At 34.7% G+C, this 27,098-nt stretch overlaps 4 protein-coding genes, 1 long non-coding RNA gene and 1 pseudogene across 12 annotated transcripts; 3 read left to right on the forward strand and 3 right to left on the reverse strand.

The window, feature by feature from the left end:
- The first annotated feature begins 2,042 nt into the window (after positions 1–2,042).
- LOC130512859 (uncharacterized) lies at positions 2,043–3,739 on the forward strand. 2 transcript variants are annotated; one of them, XR_008946464.1, is made up of 2 exons: positions 2,043–2,656; positions 2,738–3,739. It is a non-coding gene; the product is annotated as an uncharacterized LOC130512859 (long non-coding RNA). The 2 variants fall into 2 exon arrangements; XR_008946465.1 differs by having other exon boundaries at positions 2,747–3,739.
- LOC108863023 (DNA polymerase I A, chloroplastic/mitochondrial) lies at positions 3,562–8,769 on the reverse strand. The gene is made up of 12 exons (XM_018637310.2): positions 8,503–8,769; positions 7,202–7,937; positions 6,900–7,091; positions 6,136–6,815; positions 5,534–5,993; positions 5,343–5,438; positions 5,009–5,101; positions 4,730–4,924; positions 4,541–4,633; positions 4,241–4,447; positions 4,056–4,145; positions 3,562–3,958 (listed from the first exon to the last, which is right to left on the reverse strand). The coding sequence occupies exons 1-12, from the start codon at positions 8,622–8,624 to the stop codon at positions 3,797–3,799; spliced, it is 3,126 nt and encodes a 1,041-aa protein (XP_018492812.1). The 5' UTR covers positions 8,625–8,769; the 3' UTR covers positions 3,562–3,796.
- A 2,156-nt stretch (positions 8,770–10,925) lies between these two features.
- Positions 10,926–12,252, forward strand: LOC108858723 (putative F-box protein At1g47730). Its single transcript, XM_018632604.2, has one exon. It carries the CDS (start codon positions 11,030–11,032, stop codon positions 12,197–12,199), a length of 1,170 nt encoding a protein of 389 aa, XP_018488106.2. The 5' UTR covers positions 10,926–11,029; the 3' UTR covers positions 12,200–12,252.
- A 3,883-nt stretch (positions 12,253–16,135) lies between these two features.
- LOC108858724 (putative F-box protein At1g47730) lies at positions 16,136–17,419 on the forward strand (annotated as a pseudogene).
- A 176-nt stretch (positions 17,420–17,595) lies between these two features.
- Positions 17,596–20,995, reverse strand: LOC108856301 (TORTIFOLIA1-like protein 1). The gene is made up of 6 exons (XM_018630069.2): positions 20,208–20,995; positions 19,819–20,010; positions 18,881–19,471; positions 18,687–18,792; positions 18,001–18,596; positions 17,596–17,917 (listed from the first exon to the last, which is right to left on the reverse strand). The coding sequence occupies exons 1-6, from the start codon at positions 20,847–20,849 to the stop codon at positions 17,720–17,722; spliced, it is 2,325 nt and encodes a 774-aa protein (XP_018485571.2). The 5' UTR covers positions 20,850–20,995; the 3' UTR covers positions 17,596–17,719.
- Positions 20,996–21,798: 803 nt separating this feature from the next.
- Positions 21,799–24,316, reverse strand: LOC108856302 (uncharacterized). 7 transcript variants are annotated; one of them, XM_018630074.2, is made up of 9 exons: positions 24,193–24,316; positions 23,678–23,836; positions 23,476–23,588; positions 23,355–23,403; positions 23,214–23,242; positions 23,019–23,112; positions 22,779–22,865; positions 22,474–22,672; positions 21,799–22,343 (listed from the first exon to the last, which is right to left on the reverse strand). In XM_018630074.2, exons 2-9 carry the CDS (start codon positions 23,810–23,812, stop codon positions 22,279–22,281), a joined length of 771 nt encoding a protein of 256 aa, XP_018485576.1. In that variant the 5' UTR covers positions 23,813–23,836; positions 24,193–24,316; the 3' UTR covers positions 21,799–22,278. The 7 variants fall into 7 exon arrangements, with proteins under 7 accessions (XP_018485576.1, XP_056841993.1, XP_018485572.1 ...); XM_056986013.1 differs by adding an exon at positions 24,034–24,103 and having other exon boundaries at positions 21,799–22,672; positions 24,193–24,223; XM_018630070.2 differs by having other exon boundaries at positions 21,799–22,672.
- Positions 24,317–27,098: the final 2,782 nt, after the last annotated feature.

The raw sequence follows: 27,098 nt of genomic DNA on the forward strand, positions 1-27,098 counted from the left end.
ATATTATTTTGTTCATGTACGTAACACCAAATCTGTGTTCGAGTATGAGCATATGTAACTATGCTAGTGTTAACCAGTATTAGTACTAACAATGCTTGTGCACAAAGAGAAAGTACCAACCATGCTATGAAACATGAAAAGGATTCAATGCTAGTATTAACCACTAAGTTACAAAAAGGTTACAATATTCGGTTTGACCAAAAAAGAGGTTACTTCCTTTTAAAAAAAAAAATCTACAAGAGGTGACTTCTTATGTCTGTTGCAGACGTTTTTCTAATTTTTTTTTCTTTTACAGACGTTATGCATATTAATGGTTTGCCCGCGTTCTGCGAAAGTTGTTTGCCATATTTGTTATTTGATTTTAATTTTTTTTTTGTTTTTAGTTAATACTCCCTCTGTTTTTTAAAAATACATATTTTATATTTTTCACATATATTAAGAAATCACATTAAAAATGCATTGATTTTTGTGAATAACAATTTTCCATAATTTTTAACCAATAAAAATCCAATAAACACAATTAATTTTCTTGAAGTTAACAGATTTTCATTAAATAATATATTGAAAAGGTAAAAAATATATCTTTTTAAAATAATTTTTTTTCCTAGAACATGGATTTTTAAAAAACAGAGGGAATACTTATTATTTATGTCGTAAAGAAATTAACTCTTGGAGTTGCTAAATGTGTCCATAGTTCTGTTAGTTTTTTTTATTCAGTTATTATTACTAGCCTGATGGTGGCTAGTTCTCGAAAAGGGAGTTTATGTGATAGGTAATTTGTCTAGGCAAAAAAAAAAAATTTGGCTACGCCTTCGAAGTTGACCTATTTTTATTTAATAACATGTGGTTTGTATTGTGCATATGACGAAAATGTAAATTTGTTGAAGTGTATTTACTGACATATTAAAGGAAGTAGACAAATAATATATTTTATCAGTTGTTTACGTAACCGTGTGGTGACTTAGGACTTGACTGGTGTAACCGCAGCGGTTGCGGTTACGGGAGTTTGCAGGTGTAGATGGTTGCGGTTTTAAATATTTTCTAGAGATCTGTAGCAACAAAGCAAATTCAGGCATATCATTTAAACGCATTCAATATTATATTAGGAAACTAAATTCCTAATTTATGGATTCGAAGTACAAATATGAACCTAGAATTATGATAATCAAAACATTTAGTATTTATATAAACTCTTAGCACTTATCATTCTATAAATAGCGATGAAATAATATAACTTAAACAGAAGTGAAATAAAAAATATTCTAAACCGGTTCTTAATCTATAATGCCTAAATAAACATTACAAATATTAAAATTCTAGGAGTTTTTCTATTCCAGCACAAAAATAATAATTTTAAATTGTAATAATATTAATTTTTAAAAGTTTGAATTTTAACATTATTATTTTTATATTTTAGTTTCACCGGTTCGAAAAATCCATAAATATACTCTTGTTTCTTTATTTGGTTTAACTTATTTGGTTTATTTTTTCTAATTTTAATAAAGTTAAAATTATACTTTTATTTATATTATACTCTTTTTAATTATTATTTATTTTAATTATTTCTTTATTCTTCATTTTAAATATATCTTTATTTAAGTATATAATTTTTTATAAATTTTGGATTCATGTTGGTTTTAATTAAAATACGTTAAATTGGTAAAAATACTATGTTTAATCTAATGAACCAATGAATTTAAGTTGTTAATTTTTTTGATGTAAAAATAGTTGTAGGTATATTTAGTTTTTATTAATGTGATATGTATTTTATTTTCATGGTGATATATCAGTTTATTAAATATTTGAAAAGTTTTCCTAAAAAAATATTTATATAGAAAGTTTATTTTAATGATGATATAAGAGTTATTATTTATTAATATATTTAAAAAATTACCAAAAATAATATTTTTCATAAGGTAAATTTACCAATAATTATTATTTTATTAAATTTATATAACATGCGAGTTCCGCAGATTACCAGCAAATCTGTGCGAAATGGGTACGGGTATTTGAATCTTTCTTTACAGATCATGCAGGTCAAAATTTTGAGTTAAAAAAAATTAGCTGATCCGCAGGTTGGCGGGGGGAGGGGGGGTGGTGGACCCGCGAACCCACCTCTAATTCCACGGTGGTTGAGGTGACAGTATCTCTCATGCCACAGCCTTGGTATGTCTTCTGTGATTGTTTGAAAACATTGTTGTTGTTGCCTGGTGTCATCACTTGTCTCATCAAACAACATTAACATTCTGTTTATGCTCATGTAGCTCTCTCCTATCAGACCTCGTTCATCATGGTACATCTTGAAAGCTCCCTTATGTATGATGATTGTTATCTTTTTGAAGTTGTCCAGGACTCGACACATTGTTTTTGAGCTCTGGAACGTGGTAGACTTCACTGATTGTATACCATTTTTGGATCAGATCTTGACAGTCTATACAATCAGTGTGGTAGACTACAAAGACTAATTCGAACTTATTGACCTTCAAACATCCGAACGGCTCCTTAATTTGCTCCAACAGAACTCTTTCTGTGTGTGTTAGTTTGCATGCTCACCTCCTTTATATTTAAAAAGAAAACTTAGACATAAATATCTACAAACTAGAAACTTTCTTTTTGTGATCTTTTACGAATAAATCACTCTCCTTTATTTTATAAGGTCGATTACTTCTTCTCCATTGCTCTTGAGTGTCTCGACTAATGCTGGAATGAGTTACCAATAACTAATTTTGTAATGTAGTTATTGCAGCTATACTCGCACTCGTCATGGGACAACGGTTTCTACAGACTCAGAAGATTATGCCGGCTGGTTTGGTTGCTGGGATCAGGTTCCACATATATCAAGCTCATGATCACAGGATTGCCTTGTCTCAGTTGATGCTACAAAAATGTCTATCGATCCATCAAAACCAACAGGAGGATCTGAAGAGTCTGTTCTATCATATGGGCACAGAGGCGCACACTTGCCTGCCCTGCTTCCTGTTTCCCAAGTTTCTTCATTTGTTTGTTCCTTTTTTCTGGTGGTTGTACAGCTTCTCTCCGCCTTAAGTTCACTTTTTTACCATAGCATCTCCGCCCCTAGCTTTCAAATCTTATTGCATTGACCCAAAAAAAAAAAGAATCTGTTATTTGCAAGGGTTATCTGGTTCAACTTTCAAAAATATCTTCTTTTCTCCTTAATGTAACCAACATTCTGCTTTCTTGGTCCCATCGATGATCATACTCTTCGTCTCTGCAGTATCTCTATCTACATCAACCTCTGCTCATCATCACAAAGTTTCCTCGTCTTTTGTTGTGTACTTATGCTTGCAGTTTCCCCCTTGCTCATTTGCTCTACTTTTACTGAATCAAGCTATTGAGAAGACCCTAAGTCATTAACTATCCATCACCGGAAATTCTCTTCTCCTTTTATACCAAGTGAGACTCATAATCATCTGCCTTCCCTGCATCACTACACTTGTTATTCCTAGGTCTGATCCAAAAAATGGTCATGTTATCATCTTCTTTAACTTAATCTGTTCCCTCTATACGCTTCTCTGTTTTAATCTATTATAACAACATAAGTTTGCATTCAAACATTGTCAAGTTAGATGAATAGAGTAGAGATATCTATTTACACTGCCCACTGTATTAAAAGGCTTTTCTAACATTTACAAGAACAAAAAACAAAACAAAAAAAAGAAGCCGACAAGCCAAATCTACTACCCAAACACTGCCTCATGGTCATCACCAGAAAAACCAATAGCCAAAAATTATATCTTCACTTTCCTAGAGGGGTTGTCTTGTTAGAAGACGCCCCCTATTTAGCAGCATACCAGTTCTGAGCACATTTTGCATCAACCGATAAATCGACTGAGAGTATATTCTTGCCGTTGAAGGGTTTCGACATGCAGTCCACAACTATATCCTTGGCCAATTCCGCTGACTCCATTGGTCCTTCCAAGATTACTTCATCGTGAATCTGTTTCCATGAGATATTCTTTTTCTAGTCACACAAATTTTCAAGCGAATAGAGGCCAAAAAAAAATGTTATAGAGAGATAGCATCCACTTTGTTACCTGTAGAAGTAATTTCCAACCAAGCTCCTTCAACCGTTGGTTTGTCGTTATTTCCAGCATTGCACACATTGCAACATCAGCTGCACTTCCCTGCAGTGTGTGTGTGGATCATTGTTATGCTCAGACTTGAGAGATTGGCGAACAGGAAAAGGATATTAGTATTCTGATAAATCCAAAAGGGAAACCTGCACTGGAGTGTTGATGGCTGCTCTTTGGATATGATTCTTCTGTGCACGAGACTGATATGCTGGGAATCTACGAGCCCTTCCTAAGAGAGTGAGTACATAACCATCCTTCATAGCTTCTTTCTTACGCAGTTCTTGCCATTTCCTTACTTCTTGTCTGTCATTGTACCAGAGATTGACTGTATCCTGAGCTTCTTCTCTTGAGACCTTCAGATGATGAGAAGGAAAAAAATGGTATTGTTTGTAGCTTTTAATCACACATCAAAAACTGATCAGTGACAACAGTAATATTGTTACTACCTTCCAATCTCTAGAAAGCCCGATCGCGGTTTTCCCATATGCAATTGAAAAGTTGAGCATCTTAGCTTTTCTTCTCTCTGAACCAAAGGCGTCCTGAGTAATAAAACATCCACATACAGTTAAATCATTTGGGCACAAAGCTTAGTTTCCTTCATGCCACACGGTCAACGATGTAACAAGTATATCTACCTTTAACAAGGGCACTGGTGGCTTGTCTTGCCCAGGCTGTGGATGCCACTCAAGGAGCACTTCCCCATTATCTACAGCCTTGCGAATATGTGGATACATGTTCATGGCTGTCCTCGAGTGGAAATCTCCACCTGCTTTGAAAGCTTGCATCATGCTTTTACAACCAGCAAGATGTGCCAAAATTCTAAGCTCCAGCTGAAGAGAGAGGAGGACGAGTTACAGTCAAAAGAGTGTACCAACCGAAATTTTCTACAACAGCATGAACTTTGTAGTTCTCACCTGCCCATAGTCAGCCACAATGAGTGAATTTCCAGGTGCTGCTACAAAGGCCTTACGGATCTTGTACCGATCCTTCTCCAACGCAGGTTGGTTCTAGATAGATAAAAGAAACCTTCAGTATCAAACTATAGATGCAATTACAATATCATACTTACTGTTGGCCAAGAAAAATAAAACTTGACCATTTATGTACTTGCTCTAGGTAACAAATACATAAACTCACTAATAAAAATTTACACTATGCTCACCTGTAGAAACAATATTGGCCTCACCACTTAAGTTGATTACCAAAAATTAGGTTCAGGCAATGTTAGTTTGAACAAAATATATATACCTGCAAGTTTGGCCTTCTAGCTGATAAGCGGCCAGTTTCTGTATTGATATTCAGGGAGCAATGGACTCGACCATCTTTGCCTGATACATTACTTCCCTGTCAGACAAGGAAAAGAAAAAAAAAACAATTACATAAACATCAATCAACCTGAAGGGAAAGAAAGAGATCAGCAGCTGAAAATTCAGTTTTACCTGTAACGGAAGAATAAAGTTTGAGATCAAAGAATCTATGGAGCAAACTTCACATAATGAGGCAATAGCATGACAGGCCTCCTTTCCCCTTTCACCCCCTCCAAACGCAGCATATGCTGTTCCATAAGCAGATGTGTCAACATCTGTCTTGGACTTTTGCGCTTCTGAAGCTTGATCAACAGCAGCAGCGGCATCATCATCTTCTTCTGCACCAGTATCTGTAACATCCTCCATAAAGTCGTACTCAGCAGAAACTTTCCCAGCTAAGGTTTTCAAAGTGACCCCACTAACAGAGGGCCAACCACTGGCAGTGTACGTTTCAGTTGAGATTGGGGTGTCGCTGATCCTATGCAACTTGATGTTTCTGAACTTGGTAGGTGCTTTTTTGCCTTCTTCAATAACCTTGTCAATATTTGGAATTTTGAAAAGCTTTTCAACCGGAAGCACCTCATGATTCTCACTGTTATGAAACCAACAAAAAAAAAACTTTAAAAGTTAAAACTAATCATGTAGTTCTTGTTAGTGTCCTGATGAGAGATAGATTTCTACTCAATCACAGTAAGCAAGAAATGAAGGCAAGTAAAAGAGTAAGAAAAGAACACCTGTTAGAAATGCCACCAAAGAAGAGCTGACGCAACTGTGTGTCACTGCCAACATTCATATACTTTGCATCGGGGCAATACTTAGACGCCCAATTTCGAAACCTACTCACAGCAACTTGCTGTTCTGCTTTGGCTACTTTCTCAATCTCAGCCAGGTAGTCCCTATCTACGAGTATCCCTTCCGCTTCCATTTTGACAAGAAGTTCACCAAAGGGTCGCCAGAACTCATGGTAAAAGTCCAGCATCGTCCTTCCTGAGAGTAGCTTTCCATCAAGACGCCACTCTTTCTGTTGCAGTTTCTTTGACATGCTCTCGTAAAGCTTTAGTGTGCTTATTGCATCCAAGGCAGAGTACGAAATCCAAGCCTCTCGATCTTCTCGCTGAAGCTCTTCAACCGGAGGGATGACAATAATTTTCCCTTCTGTTCCATCTTTTTTCAGCTTTCTCTTCCCAAAAATAGTCTTCATTGAAATTTTGCCGAGGAAATCTGCTTCCTCCTTTGTCTGTGTAGCCCCAAGAACTTTTGGGTCACTTGTAAGCGCTTCAAGTGAGTAACCACCCTCTGTTCGTCTAGCAGAATCCCACAGCCTTGCCATGTGCATTGTGTCAGCATGAAATCCAGAAAGCTCAATTCCATGGTTTCTAATAATGTGGCTATCAAAGCTGTAGTTGTGCCAGACCTGAAACGAATAAACCCAATATATCAAAGGTTTTTAATTCAACATATCAAAGCTGTAGTTGTGCCAGACAGATTTGAAACTCACTTTTCTGATGGATGAGTCTTCAAAATAGGGTTTAAACTCGGCCAAAACCTCCTTGCCGTTTTCACCAAGAACATCTACCCAGATGCAAGATTTCCCATTCCCGAAGTCTGCTTCTGATCCGCAATAGATACTAAAACATATCAGTTTGCCATGGTCTACTGGTGTTTCATCCTTCACCTCTATATCAGACACCTACAAGAATTGGAAAACCAGCAAGTAACAAAAGCATTACAGCAAAATGTATATGGCAAGCTCTGTATGTGTGTGAAGATGACAACTTAAAACAGAATAAACATGCTCACCTCTGTATCACAAGAATGAACAAGATTCCTGTATTGATCCACAAGCTTAGCCACCACATTCCTCGCAGCAGGCACAGTATCAACAACAACAACCTTGTCATATATTCTCCTTAGGTTTGCTCGGACTTTCGAAGGTTCATTGCTTTTCTCCACTTTAACTGGATTGACATTGCTAGCTTTACCAGAAGACTTTCCGCTCACAAGAGGTTTCGGCTTTCCATCTCCTTGAAGTCTCACATCCACTTCTGACCGAACCTCCAAGTTCTTGTTTGGCAACGTCACAACAGGTTCAGACTGCATAACGCCAATCGATTCCTTACGGATTGTAGCACAAGTACTGTTACCTCTAGGCTTGAATCCATAATCAATCTTCTGAGAGGTTCCGTAGGAAGGAGCACTAGGTGCAGGAGGAACTGGGACGGAGGAGCCATTGAAATAGGAACCATCATCGAGGTTTCTAGAAACTTGACCATGTCTAGCTCTAAACTTATTTGCTTCGTCCCTCCAAGCACTTACAGTTCCAGGAACTTGATGGTTCACGGTTTCGCCAACTTCTGTCTGGTTCCCCACTTTGTTAGTCTTTGGAACCATCCTTGCCCTGTTAGGTTCCGACAGAAGTATCCACTCTCCATTAAACACAACAGAAGATGGCCGTTGATGAACCGGGTTTTGGAACCCATGACAAACTGTGGAGGTCGTCGAATAACCAACACTTCCTTCTGTGGAAGCTAATCTCCTGAAATTCACAAGCACAAATTCAATTTAGAACCCACCAAAATTTACAAGACGGAACAAATTAAAACTTCAATGAACTGAAGACACAACAAAATTACAACTCTCCTGAAAATTGAACCTCAGAACTATGAAACAGAGCAGATTAATCCAGAATCAAGTGAAGTCTTAACAAACTAAAACATCAACAAACTGAGGCTAGAACCCAGATAAAATGACGAGTCAGATAATATTAAAACATCAATGAAGACATGACTAAGCTACTGTCTTTCCTGAAACCCATTAGCGAGCTTGAAAACCAAAACCAAAACCAGAACAGAGAAATGAGCCTAAATGCTACGAAACAGAGCAGATTGGTCCAGAACCAAGTAAAGTCTCAACAAACTAAACCATCAACAAAGACAAAGAAGAAAGATTAAAACTTTACTGAAGAAATGAACAAAGCTATTGTCTTTCATGAAACCCATTAGCGAGCTTGAAAAATCAAACACCACTAGAACAAAGTATGAAACAGAGCAGATTAATGGATAATAAGGTAAAAGACGAAGAAGTAAGAGAAAAGTGGAAACCTTTGGAGGGTTTTACGGCAAGGGAGGAGGAAGGAGGAAGAGCGAGAAAGCAAGGAAGGGGAAGGAGATAAGTGGCGAAGGAGAGGGTTACTGTGGGAGGTGAAGGAAACCCCCATGGCCATAAGCGAAGCTAATCGACCCAGCTTGAAGAGAGTGACTCCTCGCTGCAGGCGCGAAGATAAAATAGGGTTTATGGGAGTGGCGATTTTTGTCTGTTTCAAGCAAGTGGAGAGGAAGCGAAGAAGATTGTGGCCATCCGCTTGAAGACGTATTGCCTTTGGCCTTAAACCCTCGTTTCTAATTATTTTTTATCTTTTCTTATTATTAATCCTAATAATAATAAGGGATAATCAGAAAACTACACTTGTCCTATATGTAAAATGATATTTTAACCATGAGTTAAATATTATTTTAAGTGATTAAAATTCAAATTTCGAAATTAGTGAGATAAAATATATTAGTAATTTAAAATAATAATTGGATACATATTAAAAATATATCAGTGTTTATCTTTCTTAAAAGATTATAAAACTTATATAAACAGAAAACTTTATGTAAGAAAATTAGTACTTTCTCAATACATAATATAAACTTATAGAACATAAACACTGAATGAAATTTTGGCACACAAAAGATTGTGCCTTCAATGATGATTGTTTCATATTTTATTTTTTCTTATTACTTGAAATTAGGTGTTTTGCGAGCACTTACAATTTAATAATTCTATAAATAGATATATTATAAATTCAAAAACATTAGAATAAATAATTTCATGATTTTGAAATATTTAATAATTAACTAAATATCAAAACTTTGGATACGTTAAAGTTTTTTTTATTTTAATAAAATATCTTTTATTACGTAAAATAAACTTGAAAAATTCGTATATACATAAAACTATATATAATATTTTAATATATTAGTAAAATAAATATAATATAAATTTAATTTATCGTTAAAATTTTTTAATTGTTTTGAAGATAATGATAAATTATCAAAGAAATCACTAAAATTATTGATTAAAATTAATAATTGGGAATAAAATATGACTAAACCTAAAATTATGAAAGCATGACAAGTCAGCAAATTCACTTTTCAACAATAGTATAGATAGACTTTCGAAAAATTTTGGAAAAATATACTCAAATAAGTTTATAATTTTAAAATTGCATCATTGTTTAAACTTTTGGAGAAATACACTCAAATAAAATTATAATTTGAAAACTGCGCTATTGTTTAAGGTTTTGGAAAAAAATACACTTATATATATATATAAATTTATCAAATTGTCAAACTGAAAAAAGAAAACTCAAGAGGACATCACGTCTCTTTCTCTGTTTCTTAATTTTTTTTTAACATTTCTCTAGTTTCACATATTTTTCTTCTCATCTCATTAAAAGGTATAAGAATCAAATCATTGGCTCAAACAAATATATAAGTTCTTCATGTCACGTAGAAAAACAAGCTGATTATGATAATCAGTGTTTCTTAATCTTATTGGATCACATCATATTCAAAGTCAGATAAATTAGCACATATGTGAATAGATATCTAGAGCTTACTTGGTAGACAATGACTTCTAGAAAGAAAAAAAAGAATATTTCGTGAAAATGCAAAAAAAAACATGATTTTTTATAAATGAGGTTAAGAAAATAAATAAATCTATATAAACTTTATAATAATGTCAAAACAAATCATAATTTGTTTAATTTATAATATTTTGTTATTTTGAAGTTTTAAATGGTAAATAGCATATTTACAATAAAAATTTTGACTTAAACATAAATAATAATATTATTATTCTTATTGATTTTGAATTTATATCTTAGCTATTGAAATAAAAAATCTGGAGAAAAACGTCAATTTACATTTAAGAAAGTGCGGTTTTCAAAATAAATATAAGGTGTAATTTTCAAATTTCAAATTATTAGTAGGATAATTTAGTCATTTACTTAAGAAAAAGTTATCTTAAGTTTAAAATATTAAATTTAAATTCTTAGTGTAATTATATATTTTAGTCAGGATAATTTAGTCATTAACTTAAGAAATAGTGTAGTTTTCAAAATAAATAAACTACAGTGCATTCTTCAAAATAAAATATTTTTGAAGAATATGATTTTATATCACCCTTCAATTCAAATTAACAAAAGCAATGTTTCTTTGCATAATATGGATTCCAAACATTCATTATCTTAACGTGAATGGGTCAAATTACTAGCTCTCGATCTCTTGGTGAACTCTTTCTCTAGGGATTGTGAAACATGTTCCAAGAAATAGTCTTGTTATTTTTTTCTAAATCTTATTCTGTTTAGTTAATTATTTCTTTTGCAAAAATCTTCTTCTGTTTATTATTATTATATATTTTGTTTGGTTTACAAAAAGAAAATTGATATCTTACTTTTATTCTTTTTCTTTTTCCTCTTAGATACTAGTGAAAATACGGAGAGCATATATATACATTAATAAGAAAAAGAAGAGAACGATTTTGTGAAGAGAAGCAGCGAACAAACTAGGGCTTTGGCCAAGGATGAAGCTACGAGGAAGGAAGACCGGAGCAGATAAGAGCAAAAGAATAAGAAGACAATCTTCACCGTCGGTAGAGTCAACACCGTCCTTACCTCTCGACCTAACCACCGAGATATTCTTAAAGCTGCCGGCAAAATCTATCTTGAGGTTTAGTTGTGTTTCGAAGCTTTGGTCGACGATTACCACCCAGCCAGATTTCGCCAAGACGTTCGAAACTAGGTCGAAACTTCTACTCTTTTTCAAACACGATGATAAGCTCTTTGTTTCCTCGGTTTCTCAACAAAACCCGCTTCCGAATGAGTCATATTTGCATTATTCTTCTTGGCCTATTGATAGTTACCATATGACATTCCCAAAAAGCTGTTCCTTCACCTCCAAAACTGAATCGGTCCATGGCTTGATCTGCTTCCGAAAGGCAGCAAAATTCACGGTATGGAACCCTACCATGAGAAAGTTCTTAGCTCTACCCACGGCAGACATGAGCTGGAATGATATAGCATTCTTTTTAGGGTACGATCCAGTCGAGTGTAAGCACAAAGTAATGTGCCTGCCTTCTAAAGAAACATCTGATGAATGTCTGGTTTTGACATTGGGATCAGGCAAAGAAGAATCATGGAGAAAAATCAAAACCAACCATAAACATCTTCCTTTCTGTGGCTACCACATGCGTGTTCATGGACAATGCATCAATGGTGTTTTGTATTATCAAGCCAGACTTGGTTCTGGCCTGGCCATGATGAGCTTCGATGTAAGATCTGAAAAGTTGAGTGTGATACCAGTTCCATGGGAAACATTTGGGCAGATGAGGTTGATAATTTATGGAAGAAAGTTAGCTTGTGTTGGTTACTCTGGGAATAGTATGTGGGTTTTGGAGGATCCAGAGAATCATCAATGGTCGAGTCTTATATTTTTACCTCCTTCTCACTATGATCAGGTGCAAAACTTCAAACTAGTGGGTGTCACTGATGGTGGTGAGTTGATTTACGTGCAAAGCACGGTGTTCAAACTTTTACCTGTTATATATATTCATCCTGCGAGAAAGAGCTTTAGGAGAGTCGAGTATAGAGGCATTGCGGATGAAGATGCTAGACAACGTCATGGACTTGGTGAGGGGCGTCTTCGAGTGTTCCAAGTTTTCCCCAATCATATTGAAACTCTATTGTCTTTGTGATTGTTTCTCTTTGTTTTCTTCTTGTTTTTTTTTTTAATAATTGACATTCAGCTTATGACATTTTTGTTAAAAAAAACTTGGGTTATTTGACTATATCCCGTCGTTTTATTAACAAAGTTTTATTAAGTGATCTAAAAAAAAGAGTAAAATATTAACTAAATATAAATGCATAAGATAACATTAAGAATGTGTATATACATTTTTGAATTCTAAGAGATCAATCTGATCAAGAAGCTTATCATAAACAAAGATCTTGGATCAACTAGTTACGACGAGAAGATGCTTCTTATAACCAGAAGTTCTTTTAGTCGTCCAAGCTTCCCCAAGGAGGCAAGGACATATGTTCCTTGCCCTGGTTGGCAGACATTCAATTAGGAGCTAGGCAGATTAAAAAACATTCAAACCAGAACCAGCTCCCACAGATACCAACCTTGAACATAGGTTAACCTTACGAAAAACTGAAAAGAGCTGGAAGAGTATAACACATGCTGAACCTAAAACCGAAGTAGGCCAAACCCACCCATGAAACCAGCTCCATTCTTCTTTCTTTTCTTTCCAATAAAATAATGGAAACGATCTTTGTATTATTTTTTTTTTCTATTAAGTAAAAAAGAAATAAAAACTGACAAATGTGTATTTTAGTGCTTAACAAATCTCATTCTGTTACACCACCCGGGTGTTGAAACTACTTTTTAACAGTTGAAATCCTTGCAACCAGGATGTTGATAAGTTAGGTTTATATAGGTGGCTTCAACGCAAGTTAGAAGTTTCAACCGTTACATAAAAAAAAATTGTGGTCCAGCGCTGTCACGTGTCACTTTCTGATTGGATAAAAATGTTTAACTCGTGCGACACGCTTGACATGGCACACACAATTTTTTTAAATCTGGATAAGATTTAAATACTGTGTTCTAATTGGTTGTGCAAATTTTTCTTTTATCTACACCCAATAATTCAAACGTATTTATTATATAATCAAACTTAAAACAAATTATATAAAATTCAAGATTTTTTATCTATAAATAGATATTACTCTCATTTCATTTGGATACAGAAAAACGTCATTTTCATTATAATCAACTATTTTATTGTTTTAATCAATTTTCTTTCGTTAAATGGATCTCAATAATAATCATTTTAACACTTAAAACTCTTCTAATTCTAAAATCCCAACAATTATCAATTTCGAAACCAACCTTCCAACCAACACCAAAATTTACCAAGTTTCCCACCAAATTTCTGTATGTCATCATTTGTTCTGAATTATCCTCCAAATTATCCTCCAAGTTATGTACATCATGAATTGCAATCAGATTTAGTCAAACATATATGGGCAAAATTTGGAATGTTTCATGGGTAATTTTTTTTAAAAGTAACGTATTTTTATTTTGTGTGTTTTATATCGTGTGTGTTTAATTTTTTTTAATAATGTGTGTTTGTATCGTGTGTATTTAAAGTTTTTTAATTTTAGTTTTTTAATAATATTAAGTTTCGTATTTTTTATGATAAAATTAGGTAAATATCTTACTTAAAAATAAATATGTTCTTAATTTTAATTGTTTTATTAATATTGATTTTGGTATTATTTAAGAAGTAAGGCAAGTATTATAATTCAAAATAAATATTATTTAAATTTATGTTATTTTAGTTTTTAAGTTAATTATTAATATGTAATTATTATGTTTAAAAGCAAAAATATGAAATACAAGTTGTGGGGTAGAGTATTAAATTTTTTAAAACAAAATCATTGTAGAGGTTTAGAATGAAATGAGTGTTGAATAAATAAGATGAAAGAGAGAAAAGATGCGGTAAAATGTTAAAAGGGGAAAATGACGACGTTAAAAAAAAGAGTGTGTTAAAACTATTATCCCCTTAGTATTAAAATAGAAGCAAAAAGAGAGAATAACCTTGAAAGAGTAATATATTTTCGAGATTGCCATTTTGACGACGTGTCAGCACGAGTTTCCTTCTCAGACCCTTTATGAAAGAAGACTTACTCACCTTAGGATATTACGACTATTGCCATTGGACAGACATGCATATTCGTATGAAAATGATACATAGTTTCATATCCGCATATGTATATAAGGAAATAAGTCAATTTCGTGATTCGAGTCTATTATCCACGTGATTTTTGCATTCATTCCCACTTTCTGTATTTGTAATGATCTTTAAGAAGATTTATAATTTTCTTTTGCATATGGAAACCCAATTATGAATCATATTAAATAGAGAGTGAAAATAGCTTATTTTTTTGGCAATGGAAATCGAATTATTACTGATATGGAAATCGAATTATGACTCATATTAAATATGAGAGTTAATTATGATATTTTTTTCGAAATCGAATTTTGATTAATCGATTTCCTTTCCACTTTTCATTTTTTGAAATTATCTTTACGAAGATTTCAAAAAATTGTTTTGAATATGGAAACTAAACCAAGTCAAATATTAAATAGTGAGTGAATTAGGAACTAATATGATTCATTTTTCCATGATTTGCATACAAAATTTACTGCATTATTTTTACTTTCTATATATTTTGAAACAAGATCAATCATTGATATGACAGATTTTGCCTACCACGGCAAATACGCATTAACTATTATATGTATGTTCTACTCACTATATAAACAAGTTTACTGCTTCGTTTTATACCACACCAATCTAAGTTTCAATAGTAATATTTATCAACTAAGAAGCAAAAGTTTTTGAGATTTTATTATGGCAGGTTTTGACATGACAGCCGGTCTAAAGCCTAAGAAAAACATGTGGAAGATCAGGGTTAAGATCATCCGACTTTGGAAGCAATACTCGGTGGTTGGTGGAGAGGGTATTGAAATGGTCTTGGTCGATTCAAATGTAATCTTCGTCATCGCTCTTCTTTTTTTTTAGCAAGTGGTATTAGGTTTGTTAAAAATGTCTCTTTTATACTAACTTGAGTTTGTTCCAATTTTTTTCTTTGTAGGGTGATAAAATTCATGGTTGTGTTAAGAAAGATGAGGTTGCCCAGTATGAAGGTCTGATCGGAGAAGGTGAATCTAAACTGATGGCGAACTTCATTGTTACGCAATCTTGTGGAAGCCATCGTACTACCCCGCACCCTTACAAGATCGTGTTTCTCCCCACAACAAGAGTGAAAAACTGTGAAGATTTACCATGTAATTTGACTGGTTTCAACCTTGTCAATTACAAAGATCTCATGACTGGTAATCTAGATGGTGATTACTTGGTTAGTAAGTTTCTTTAGATTTTTTTGGTTTGTCGAGCCTCAAATATATATAAACTTAACTATCAACTATGTTTTTGTGATTAATTAAGATGTTACGGAACAAGTGTTGGAGATTTCTCATCTTAATGGCAATAAAGCCAAATATATCATGTATATAGATTATATTCCATTTTCTAAAAATATGTATTTCTAGATTCTTGATAATTCCCTATAATATATTCAAAACATGAAAATAACATTTAATATTTCCAAAAAAAAATTCAATATCTTATGTACTGCCCGTTTATATTACATTTATTAGACTTTAATATTTCTACAATGTATTCTTTTAATTTTATAAAATACATAATGTTGGAAAATAAAATTTCAAACTATAATTTTTTTAAAGGGTTTATCTCACCCTGCGTAGAGCGCGGGTCTCACCCTAGTACATAGTATTAGAGCAGCTACATTGATGAGCTCTAATAGAATATCTAAAAAAAGTAAAAAAAAAAATACAGATAAAGCAGAAGAGAGAAAGAACTATGTTTTCTCTGACTTTTAAATTTTCTTTTTATATTTGTCATCAGATTAGTGGTTGGTTTATTTAAAAGTAATTTTATCAATAAAAGTTATTTTAAAATTTTTGAGAACCTTTGGAGAGACCTACCAAAAAAATATAATAGTGCTTAACAAACCCTAACAGAGAGGGAACAATTAGGGTTTTGAGCACTGATGGAGCAACCAAAAGAGAAGACCGAAAATATCGTCAAGAAAAGAAGAAGAAAACAATCTCCATCGTCATCAAAATCATCATCATCATCATCATCAATTCCTCTCGACCTCACCTTAGAGATACTCTCAAAGCTTCCTGCAGAATCTGTCTTGAGGTTTCGTTGTATTTCAAAGCTTTGGTCATCAATCACCACCGACCCATATTTCATCAGCTCTTTCAAAACACGCCCTAGGCTTCTGATGCTCTTCAGGAAAGGAGCCAAACTGTTTGCTTTCTCCTTGTCACAGCACAACCAGAATCCAAACAAGAACGAGGGCTTTTCTTATTCTTCTTCTCAGCCTATCCATAGTTACCATTCCGAAGAGTGTTGCTTCTCGGATAAAACCGAGTCAGTCCATGGCTTGATATGCTTACAAATATCAACATACCCCATAATCTGGACCCTAGCATGAGACAGTTCTTAGCCTTACCCAAACCGCAGGTCGAAAGCTGGAAGGATACAACAGTGTTTTTGGGATACGATCCAACCGTGGCAAAAACACAAGCTACTCTGCATGCCCATTCATGAAAGCTGCGATTACTGTCGGGTTTTAACGTTAGGATCAGATGGAAAAAATTGGAGAACAGTCAGAACCGAACATACTCACCGCCCTTTCAATGGTCTTGGCACTGGTTTTAGTGGACGTTGCATTAACGGCGTTCTATATTACCAAGCTGTTTGTGGTTCCAATCTGGTTATAATGAGTTTCGATGTAACATCTGAAACTTTCAGTGTCATAACATATCCACGGGTTGGTGACTATAAGTTTTGGAAAAAGATGATGATGATATCTTATGAAGGAAAGCTAGCTTTTGTTGGCAATATTAGGAGTGGAAAAAGTATTCTAATGTGGGTTTTGGAGGATGCAATGAAAAACCAATGGCGCCAGCGTCATTATAAACCTCTTTCTCACTATGTTGGTCAGGATTTGCATAAGCAGTTCAAACTCATTGGTGTCACTGATGATGGTGAGTTGATTTATTCACCAAAAGCGTTTTTCAATTTTTTATATATTATATACATTGATCCCAAGAGAAAAACGTTTAGAAGAGTCGAAGACAGAAGAATTGTGGGTGATGAAGGCAGTTCACTTGGAGACAGAAGTCAGTGTATGATGTGTATCCCAAATCACATTGAAACTCTTTTGTCTCTATAACTTTCTCTCTTTTCTCTAATGCAAGTTTATGATTTTTTATTTGTTAATGTCTTTGTAACATAACTTTCTCTCTTTTCTCTAATGCAAGTTTATGATTTTTTTTATTTGTTAATGTCTTTGTAACACACCCTGTTTGTCTTTTTCAATCTTCCTAAATGTGTAATCTGCTGGCTTTCTCTTAATCTTTATCATTCCTTAATCTGATTTTGTTCTGGTCTTATTTGGTTGGCATAGTTCTTTGCACTTTAATATATCAGTCTGATCAGATGTATTGTAGTTGTGTCATAAAAGAATCATAATTCAACAAAGAACAATTTTTTTTTGCACGAGTGAAAGAATCATCACATCTGTACAGTGTAATGTGTTTTAAAAACATTCTACTGGTCGAAGTGTTGGAGCTCGATGTTCCAGTTAGATGCTAATTGCAACAAAAGATGGTCAGGAGCTAGACCTTCCCAGTCCTCAGGAGGATCCATTGTTAAAGAAGCTTCATGTAGATTCAACAGAATCTCCTTCTTTAACTCCAATGGTATTCCCATAAAGTCTGCTCCGTTTTCTACACTTACTTCTAGCAGCTGGAGGATATTTGAACAAAGAAGAAAACATTAAGATCGAAGGTTGATTGATTCAAATGTAAGAAGGAAGGATTCTGTTTTACCTGTTGAATCCAAGATAGACATATGTCGAACAGAGTATGATCCAGGAGAAACTGTGCAACAGAATTGAGAGCCTCGTTTCCGATATCACACGAGAGTTGATCAAGAACAGGACCTGTTTTGTCCATTAACTTGACAAGCAAGAGATCGTCACCGGTTGATAACACCTCAGCAAATGCAGAATCTGTATCACCAACTCGGAGTGCGTGCATCGCATTGCTCCAACAAGTCCAGACAGTGTCCCGCTCTTGTCCTCTACGGTCATCATCATCATCGTCGTCTTCCATTATTGCTTCGGCTTGAGGAATAGATACCCGCCTTGTCCTTGACGTTCCTCCACCGTCTTCTCCAGCCACACGTATAGCTTCGAGTGTAGCTTCATCTTTTGACGCTTGCCATACGCTTCTGGCAGAAGGTCCTTCCCCTAGTCTAATTTGTACAGAGCTTTTGTCCCATGCTCTTCTGCTGTTACCTGAGTGCTCTGAAGTGCCACGTGTCTTTCTCGAGCTGGTCTGAGCGTTTCTCGAAGAAGCATAGCTAGGACCATCCCATCCATCTACATCAGACCTTCGTGTTGCAGCCGCTTTTCCCCTCGTACCTGAAGCAAATATCATTTCGGGAACTATTAAACATCTTTCTTCATAACGAATGCAACGAATTGCAGACCAAGCAGTTGATTTATACTTACCTGATTGGATAGACATTTCTCTTGACATCTCTTCAACGATCCTCTCAAGACCTCTAACACGGTTCTCCAAACTTCTCATGCCGTCATGTGAACCACCCATGAAATCCTGTAACGGTAAGGAAAGTTACCTTTTTAAGAGCGAAACTACTTCAAAGCTATTCCCTTCATAGATTTTTTTTAAAACAGAACAGTACCTGCAACATGTTCATTATGTGGGTTTGTTGTCTCTCCAAGTGCAGTAACTGTCTCTGTAAAGGTGGCCAATTCCCTCTGCTTTCAGATGCCTCCACCTGGATTACTTCGGTCTCATCTCCGTCAAATGCTCTTGCAAAATCTCCAAAATGTCTTTGTTTCAGATGTGCACCTGCTATTCTGCACGAAGCTTTTGACCTACTCCTCGATTCTGCACAAACCTTTTGGTCTGATTCATCCTCTGTGTTTGAGTTCGACGAGTTCTTTTGCCTAGTGGGAAGAATAACTTCGACAGGCATATCACCAGAAACTTCTTTTTCCAGTTTTTGGAAAAACTCTGGGTTAAGATCTTTGCCAGTCAACCTAGGTGCTTTCTTCCTCAAGATGAGAACTGCTTTCGAAATGGAATCTGAGTTACTGCTCAAGTCATCTGAAGAGCCTTGCATCACCGGATCTGTTTCTCCATTTGTTTCCAACATACATTGCTCAGATGACACGTCCTTCTGGTCGACAGATGTTCCAGATTCTCCTTTCCCAGCAATGTTCTTCCAGACGTTTAGTGCTTCAGATAAGCTTTCTCTAACAGGTTTTATCTGCAAGATAAAAGCAAATATAGCCCACTTGTTAGAATTATGCAAAAACAAAATGTAGGAAAAGGTAAAAATGTGATTCAAGTCTAGTAGTTTTTCTCTTGGCTCTTTCTAGTTTTCTCCAAAACTAGAAGAACACAGCTACCAGGGTACATCATAAGGTTCTAGACACTAGGAAAGAGAACGGGACGGGCTAAGCATATGCTGTATATCTTCTTCTTTCTAGCCTTCCAGAAAGAGCACAGAAACAAAAACCATACCTATGTCTAACAGTTATAAACTAAGATGGTAAATCGTAAAAAGGTACTAGGAGCTTAGTTTAACAGAATGAAATGATAACTGGAGTCAACCTTATCAAAACGACAGGCCTCGAGAGCTATAAGAGTGGAATCTGTTTTGTCAGCAACCAAACTGGTAGAATGTACGGCCAAGGCTATTAAAACGTCAGAAGCCGCCTTACGAGTAACCCAATCCGTAGATTTAAGGCACTCATGGATGCTGTGCAGCAATGATTCCACGCTCTGGGGTGCAATAGCTCCAACCTGCAAGAATGTATAAGACACACCAGTACATTTTTGACTATATCAAGCAGATCACAGATGATGACCAATGAACTTTAGACACACCAAATCTACATTAAGACCAAAACATAGCTTGTCTCTCACTCAAATCCCTACATAAACATCTCTAGATTGCATAAATCGAAGCATATCTAAGATTAGCCCACCACTGCACAAACCTGAGACAAGCTTCCAACAACAGGCAAGAGAGAAGCCTTGGTTAAGTAATTAGGGCTATTCAAAAGCTTGGAGATTCTAGGGCATAGCTTCTGAAAAGCCGCAACGGGAGGCTCCGACGCCGTCGACGCAGAATCAACCATCTTCCCCATACAAACGGCAGCACCAGACTGCAAGCTCCTGTTCTGCTCCGCCATAGCCTCGAAGAGAGGCTTAGCGAAGAGCCCCACCATCGAAGCCCCATCGCCACCACTGAGAAACTTTTCGGAGAGAGCGCCGATGGCGTCGCGGCAGGCGTCGCGGACGCCGGTGTCGGCGTCCTTGAGGCGCTTGACGACGTGGGAGACGATCCGGGAGAGGTGGGAGGAGGAGAGGTTCGGGTAGGTGAGGCAGAGGAAGGAGAGGAGGCGCGTGGATTCTCGCTTGACGGGGGGTTTGGGGTCGGCGGAGGAGTCGAAGAGGCAGTGGAGGAGGACCGGGAGGGTCTCCGGGGAGTCGGGGAGGGAGAGGACGAGTTTCTCGAGGTCGGAGACTGCGATCTGGTAAGTGTCCCGATCGCCGATTCGGGAGAGGGAGGTTAGGATCCTCTGTTTCTGTTCCACCATTGCCGCTGAGTGTGACGTGGATCTCAACGAAGGTTTCATCGAAGGAAGAGTGTGTCGTCAGAGTCGTCGAGATTGGTGAGACATTGCTAATGAATGGAGGGAAGAAATAAAAGGTCAGAGATGGAACAAGAAGCAGAAGATGAACGTTTTTTTTTCCGGCGAGAGTGGAGACCACGTCTTTGCCATGTCATGCTTAATGCTTATTAGTTGTTGTTTTTATCTATTTGTTTTTGCAAATTGAATTATTTGAAAAATTTTCCTCTGGATTTGAACTATGGAGATTTTCTTTTGGCCAAAAATGGAGATTTTTTTTAGTCTTGTTTTTGTTTCTGAATAAAAAAACAGGTAACTAATTAGTATGAAATATATTTATCAGATTTTTTACAGAATAGCTTTTCAAGGATAAGAAAAAACAATCTTCAAAAACAAGAAAGAGGTTAAATTAGGAAAACATATCTCCAAATATCTTGCTTTACATATTAGAGGGAAAGCCCATTTATTCTGATCACAACAGGACTTTGAATTTATGACGAATTTTTGTTTTAGATTTGCTTATAATTAACTGGAAACAAAATATAAATTTTCAGATTTTTCTACATAATTGTGACAAACATAACTTTTCTAGAATGTAAGAAAACAGAATCTTCCATTAGTTTTGAATTTACAATACTAAATACAGTTGACATGCCACATAATGATTTGTTAGCACATGGAAAGAGAGTATCTGAAATGCTGCCCAAAAATAAAAATCACTGTCTGAAAAATTTAAAGGTGGAAAACTAATCTATATAACAGAACTTTTTTACTCCATCTGTTTTTCGAAAAACAGATGTTTCAGAACAAATATTATTTCATAAAGATATATTTTGATAATTTATGAGTGTTTAATTAGTTATTAAATACTCAAATGTATTTTTTTAATAATTGAGTTTATTAAGTCATTATTAATTTAATATTATTAAAAATTGATGATCATACAAAATAATAATAAAATTACTATTATACTTTTATTATATGTGATAGGTTTATTTTGTTAGACAGTTAAAAAAAGATACTCTTAAAAAATAAAATAAAAAGAGTGGATAATAAAACTACTAAATCTGCTTGCTTCAGTTGGAAGCATTAAGAAGGCAGAAGATCAACGGCTTCCTCTTCTATCTCATTCTCATGCACAACTTTAGTTGTCTCCACCAAATTTATCAACCATTTTTCTAACGGACGCTGCTATCCTCTCGGTTTCTTGGGGCACCAAACTTAAACCTTCGTCTCCGACCCGCCAGACTCGGACCCTCCAACGGGTCAAAAACCACTTGCTGGTTCAAGTTCGGCAAGAACGGCGTCGATGCTGAAAGTGCCTGGAATCTACGGCAGTCAGTCTCGTGATGACTTCGACAAAGACGACGTTGAACAGGTTTTGTCTTCTTGTCTAATCAAGAAACTGATGTGTATATATAAAATGTATATCATGTTATTGGTGTTTTTCTTTTGTTTGCGGTATTTCGGTTACATGGGGATGCTTGCGGTAGAAGGTACCTATTCAAAGATGGAAGGCACTGCTTAACCTAAACATTCACCCACTCGATATTCTATTGGATGTTAGCCGCCACAGAAGGTGACAAGCCTAAGTTCGAGGAACTGCTCAGAGCTGGTAGTAGATTCTTACCGCCGAGAGGAGAAACAGATGTCTGATACTGTACCAAAGAATCCCTAGTAGTAGTAGCATCTTCTGAAACTTTGTCATCTATAGGTTTACTACTCTCACGGTTCTGAATTGTCTCGAACACGACATATTTATCGGTCTTCCATACACAATCCAATATGATGGTGCACTCTTCATCCTTTGGATAAAACTCACGGAATACCTGTATTGTATCAATTAGAGAAAACAGATTTTAACCATGGCATGATCATTTCACTGTGTAAGAAATAAACCAAAGGGGTCCAGCAACAGAGAAGCTAAAGACCGACCTCATCAACCCCATCATGTGCAGACTGTTTCTCTAAGGATGTAGAGTTTTTTACCGCACTGAAAACTGAAACGGCATCAAGTAATATCTGCAAGAACCTAACACGATGAGCAAATAAGCAACCCTAGAATAAACAAAAGATCAACCACATTGTGTGTGAGTGAGCATGGAATACAGAAACTAACTAACTACAATGTTCTAATTTTAGTTTATTCAGATCATTAGACAGCTAAAAACTAACTTGTTGAATCAATACTCGGAGACGTGCAAGCAGCGCCAAGAATGTCACAGAGGATCCTATGAAAAATGAACAAGCTAGTAGAATGGATATCCCACTGTAGCAAAAATTTGAAAAGAAACAAAAAAGCAATTTAAAAATTGAAATGCTATAAGCTCTAAGAACAAACAGTTTGAACCATAGATCAGTTAATAATACCTAGCTGCCTTCAAGATGGGTTCAGTCATCTGCAACCGAACACAATGACTTAGTCAGAATCGGATCTTTATCCATATGTATGATCACAGCCAGGTAATTTCTACCCAAAGCAACAAAGAAAGCTCGTTTAGAGCAGCATACCTGTGAGAGTAGATGAAGAGCTCCACGAAGTCGGTCCAAGATATTCAGGCTGCATATAAACCCCCAAAAATGTCAGCTAAGCTCCAATGCCATTCTCTCATAAAATAAGTAATAAACATACCTCTCCAGAACATGAAGTTTCTGTTTAGTTCCTGTCCCAGAAATAACATGAAAGCATGGTCTCAGAATCTCCCCCATGTTTGCTGTTCGCAAAAGCCTCAAATCCCTCCTCACCTGAGCAAAATTAAAATATCAAACATGAATCCTTCTTTATCACATTCTAACAAAAAATAAATAAAAAAATACGATGTAGAGATAGATACCTTGAGAAGGTAGTGAAAATAGGAACATCTCCGATGCTGGTTCTTATTCTTGTAAACCATTCTCTCGAAGACCGCTTGCTCAAGTTCAAGCTGATGAAGCTGACTCTTCAGCTTCTCCTCTATATTTTCTTCCATGAAAATATAATTCTTGAAATTGCTCTATAGTCAAACGAAGACAATAAAAAGTTTCAGTTTCGTTACATATTTGAATCAAAGTCATTAACACAACACAAGACTTATAAACTTGCAATCAGATTCATAAACTTGACAAAAATCTAACTACAGACGAGTAGAATTAATGATTGGACTAAAACTCAAGCAACAAACTTTGAAAGAGACAAAGATTCGGTTCGAACCAACCAAGCAACTGGCACGAGGCGATTCAGCTCAAAACCAAGGCAACATCAAGCGTGACTCGTTCGACTACTACTCACATTAGATTCCAATCAACAAGGCTTTACCTACAGAATCTATAACTACAGGAATGAATCGATTGTCGCGGACAGGTTTGCTACCTGAATCGATGGTTGACAAGAAACACAAGTTTAGTTGCCTGTCGGGAAGTTTCAGAACACGGTCGTGCAGAGATATTGAATGGGAGGTTTAAATTAGGGTTTAATGCTTTAATTCAAACCGATCTTGTACACCACTACTGAACCGAACCGAACCGATCGCTAGCAATCGGTTTTCATCTTCAACCTGAGTTGGCTAAACTTTTGGTTCGGCTTAAGTCTGGCAAATCCGGCTCGGTTCAGGTGCCTGTTGGAAAAATGGGTAGCACGAAATAAGGTGACGTGCCAAGTTATTCCCAATTTTTGTAATTTTCTTTTAAGGATCCTAATTTGAATATTTTACTCTTTTTAGTAAAAACACGAAAAAACGACAAATTACATCGTAGTGTCTTTTTTAATAGTCTCTTAAATATTTATTTTCATAAAAATTAAATTAAATTCTTAAGAGGCTTTCTTTTCAAAAATTAGGTTCTCTTAAATATTTATTTTCATAAAAAAAAAATTAATTAATTTCTTAAACGGCTTTCTTTTCAAAAAATTATGTGTGCAGAGGTATTACGTAAGCAAAACTAATGTGACGAAAGATATTGCGCAAGCACAATGTGACAAGAGAGAAGCTAAAATACATCAGTCGACGATGATGACAAAAAAACATTAGTCGACGAATAATTGATATTTTAAAAAAATTCTGACAAACAAAATTGGAGAATCTTATTAAAAATGTTGTCTAATTTTATGTCCACATAGTTTTGAGCATGTATTTTCTACTGTGTAAATTACCGGAGAATATTTCTTTTTTTGTCAAAAAATTACTATATTCCTTTTTTTTACAGTACTACATAGTTTCTTATATTAATTTACGAACATGTGTACTTTTATTTTAGATTTATTTCTCTCTTAAAAAGTTTTTTAAAAAAAACGTTACCCCAAAAGAAGAACAAGAAGAATAATTTCTTTTTTTGAGAAACTGAATTAACGCTTTGATGAACGAACTTGATAAGACTAGATATATGTGTGAAACAAATCTCTGAATCAAATGATTTTAAAATTTTAAGAGACGGCAAAGTACTTGGTTCTTACTTCTTGTAATAAATAAACATGGTCAATGATTAAGACATGTAATTCGTGGGGAAGTGGTAATTAAGATTCAACGAGAATGTGGTTTATAACGTGGCAAGCAGGCGAAAAATAGTCTTCACTGATTTTTAAAACAGGCAAAGAACAAAACGTGATGAAGATAATATAGCCTGGTTAAGGCCAGATTAACAAAAGGCGACATATATACTTAACCAATAGTTTTTGAAATATAGTTGGTCCACGCTACTTGAACCTTCCGAATCCGGCAGAACAGTTTTTATTTTATTTAAGAACTAGATTTTGATCCGCGCTTGGAAGCGCGGAATATTTTACGATGAAAAAATTCACTAATAATATAACAAATATTTTGGTAATTTTAAAGAGTGTGTTTAGAATATTTTTGCATTTAAATCAGGGTTTTTTAATTCAACCGATTGTGATTATACCAGTTAATCCGGAGATCTAACAATTCAATTTAAGTTTTTAAAATATTCATATTAAAAAAATCATTAAAATCCGAGACTAACCGATTGAACTGTTGGATGACCGATATGTAATCTAATTTGATTTAAATTATAATAGTTTCATAATTTGTAATCTTATAATTCAAATTTTAAAGTTTATTATTTTGCAATTTATAAAATTATGACGTTTCTACAAAATTTTAAAGAGAAATGATAGATATAAAATAACTAAGATTAATTATTGTATTGTTTGGAAACATTGATAATAATATAAAAAAATATATTATTTGGAAACATTGATAGTAGTATAAAGAAATAAGTATATTGTTTGAAAACATAGATAATAGTATAAAGAAAGGAATATTAATAATTTAATGTAGGTTTAATTATAAAGTATAAAAGTGTATTTAATTTAAAAACTTACAAAATAAATGTTAGGTCCAACAGAATGTTTCTGTTTTAATAAGATAGATGTGTTGGGTTAAAACAGCATGTTTGATGTAAACATCTATTTGAATTGGGTTGTCATGAAAAAATTTTAAAAAATTCTCTTTTCTGTGGAACAAATAAAATTTATCTTATGTTCCCATTCTTCTTCTTTGTAATTTTAGTGACGTATAAAATGTGTGACGTTAGAGGATGCGTAATCATATTAACTAAGGTGTCGAAAATTTGACCTAGATTGGATTTCGTCATAGTGAAAAATTGATGTTAATATGTGGTTGCCACTAGTGAATACTCATTACTAATTATCGTATGACAATTATCAAAAGAATTGTTTACATATAGTTCTAATATATATTTGATATGTGGTAGATAAGATTATACCGACAACACTAAATAATCATAGTTCAATGATTAGTATTATGTTATTGGATATTTTTCAAACAATGTAAGAGCTAAGAATTCTTTCAATAACCAAATAGTATTGAATCCAAATAATATTAGTTTTACTCAACTTTGAAGAATTTTAAATTTCTTTATATTATTAATTGATTTCAAATAATTTGTTGTGGAATCTCATAAATAAATAACTTAAATCAAAAATCTAATGCATATTATACATTAGAATTTACCGTCTTTAAACTATCTTAAAATTTTAAATTTGATGGATTGCATTGATACTTGATTTTAGATTGAATAACACCCCCTAAGTGAATCTTGTGGATTAATTATGTCACGGCTTACTAGCTTAGTGTATATACATTTCTTTTATAAATGAAATTATTGATATTTTATTTCTGTTTCTCTAAGATTGAGCAAACTCACTTAGAGACCAACGAGACTTGCAAAACGTGCACAATCACATTATCCACTAACCCACAAGAAGGTCCACCACTTTCCCTCCTTCCCTTGTTCTTGCACACC

This window comes from Raphanus sativus, chromosome 5 (assembly GCF_000801105.2).
Source record: "Raphanus sativus cultivar WK10039 chromosome 5, ASM80110v3, whole genome shotgun sequence".
In the NCBI taxonomy this organism is placed as follows: domain Eukaryota; kingdom Viridiplantae; phylum Streptophyta; class Magnoliopsida; order Brassicales; family Brassicaceae; genus Raphanus; species Raphanus sativus.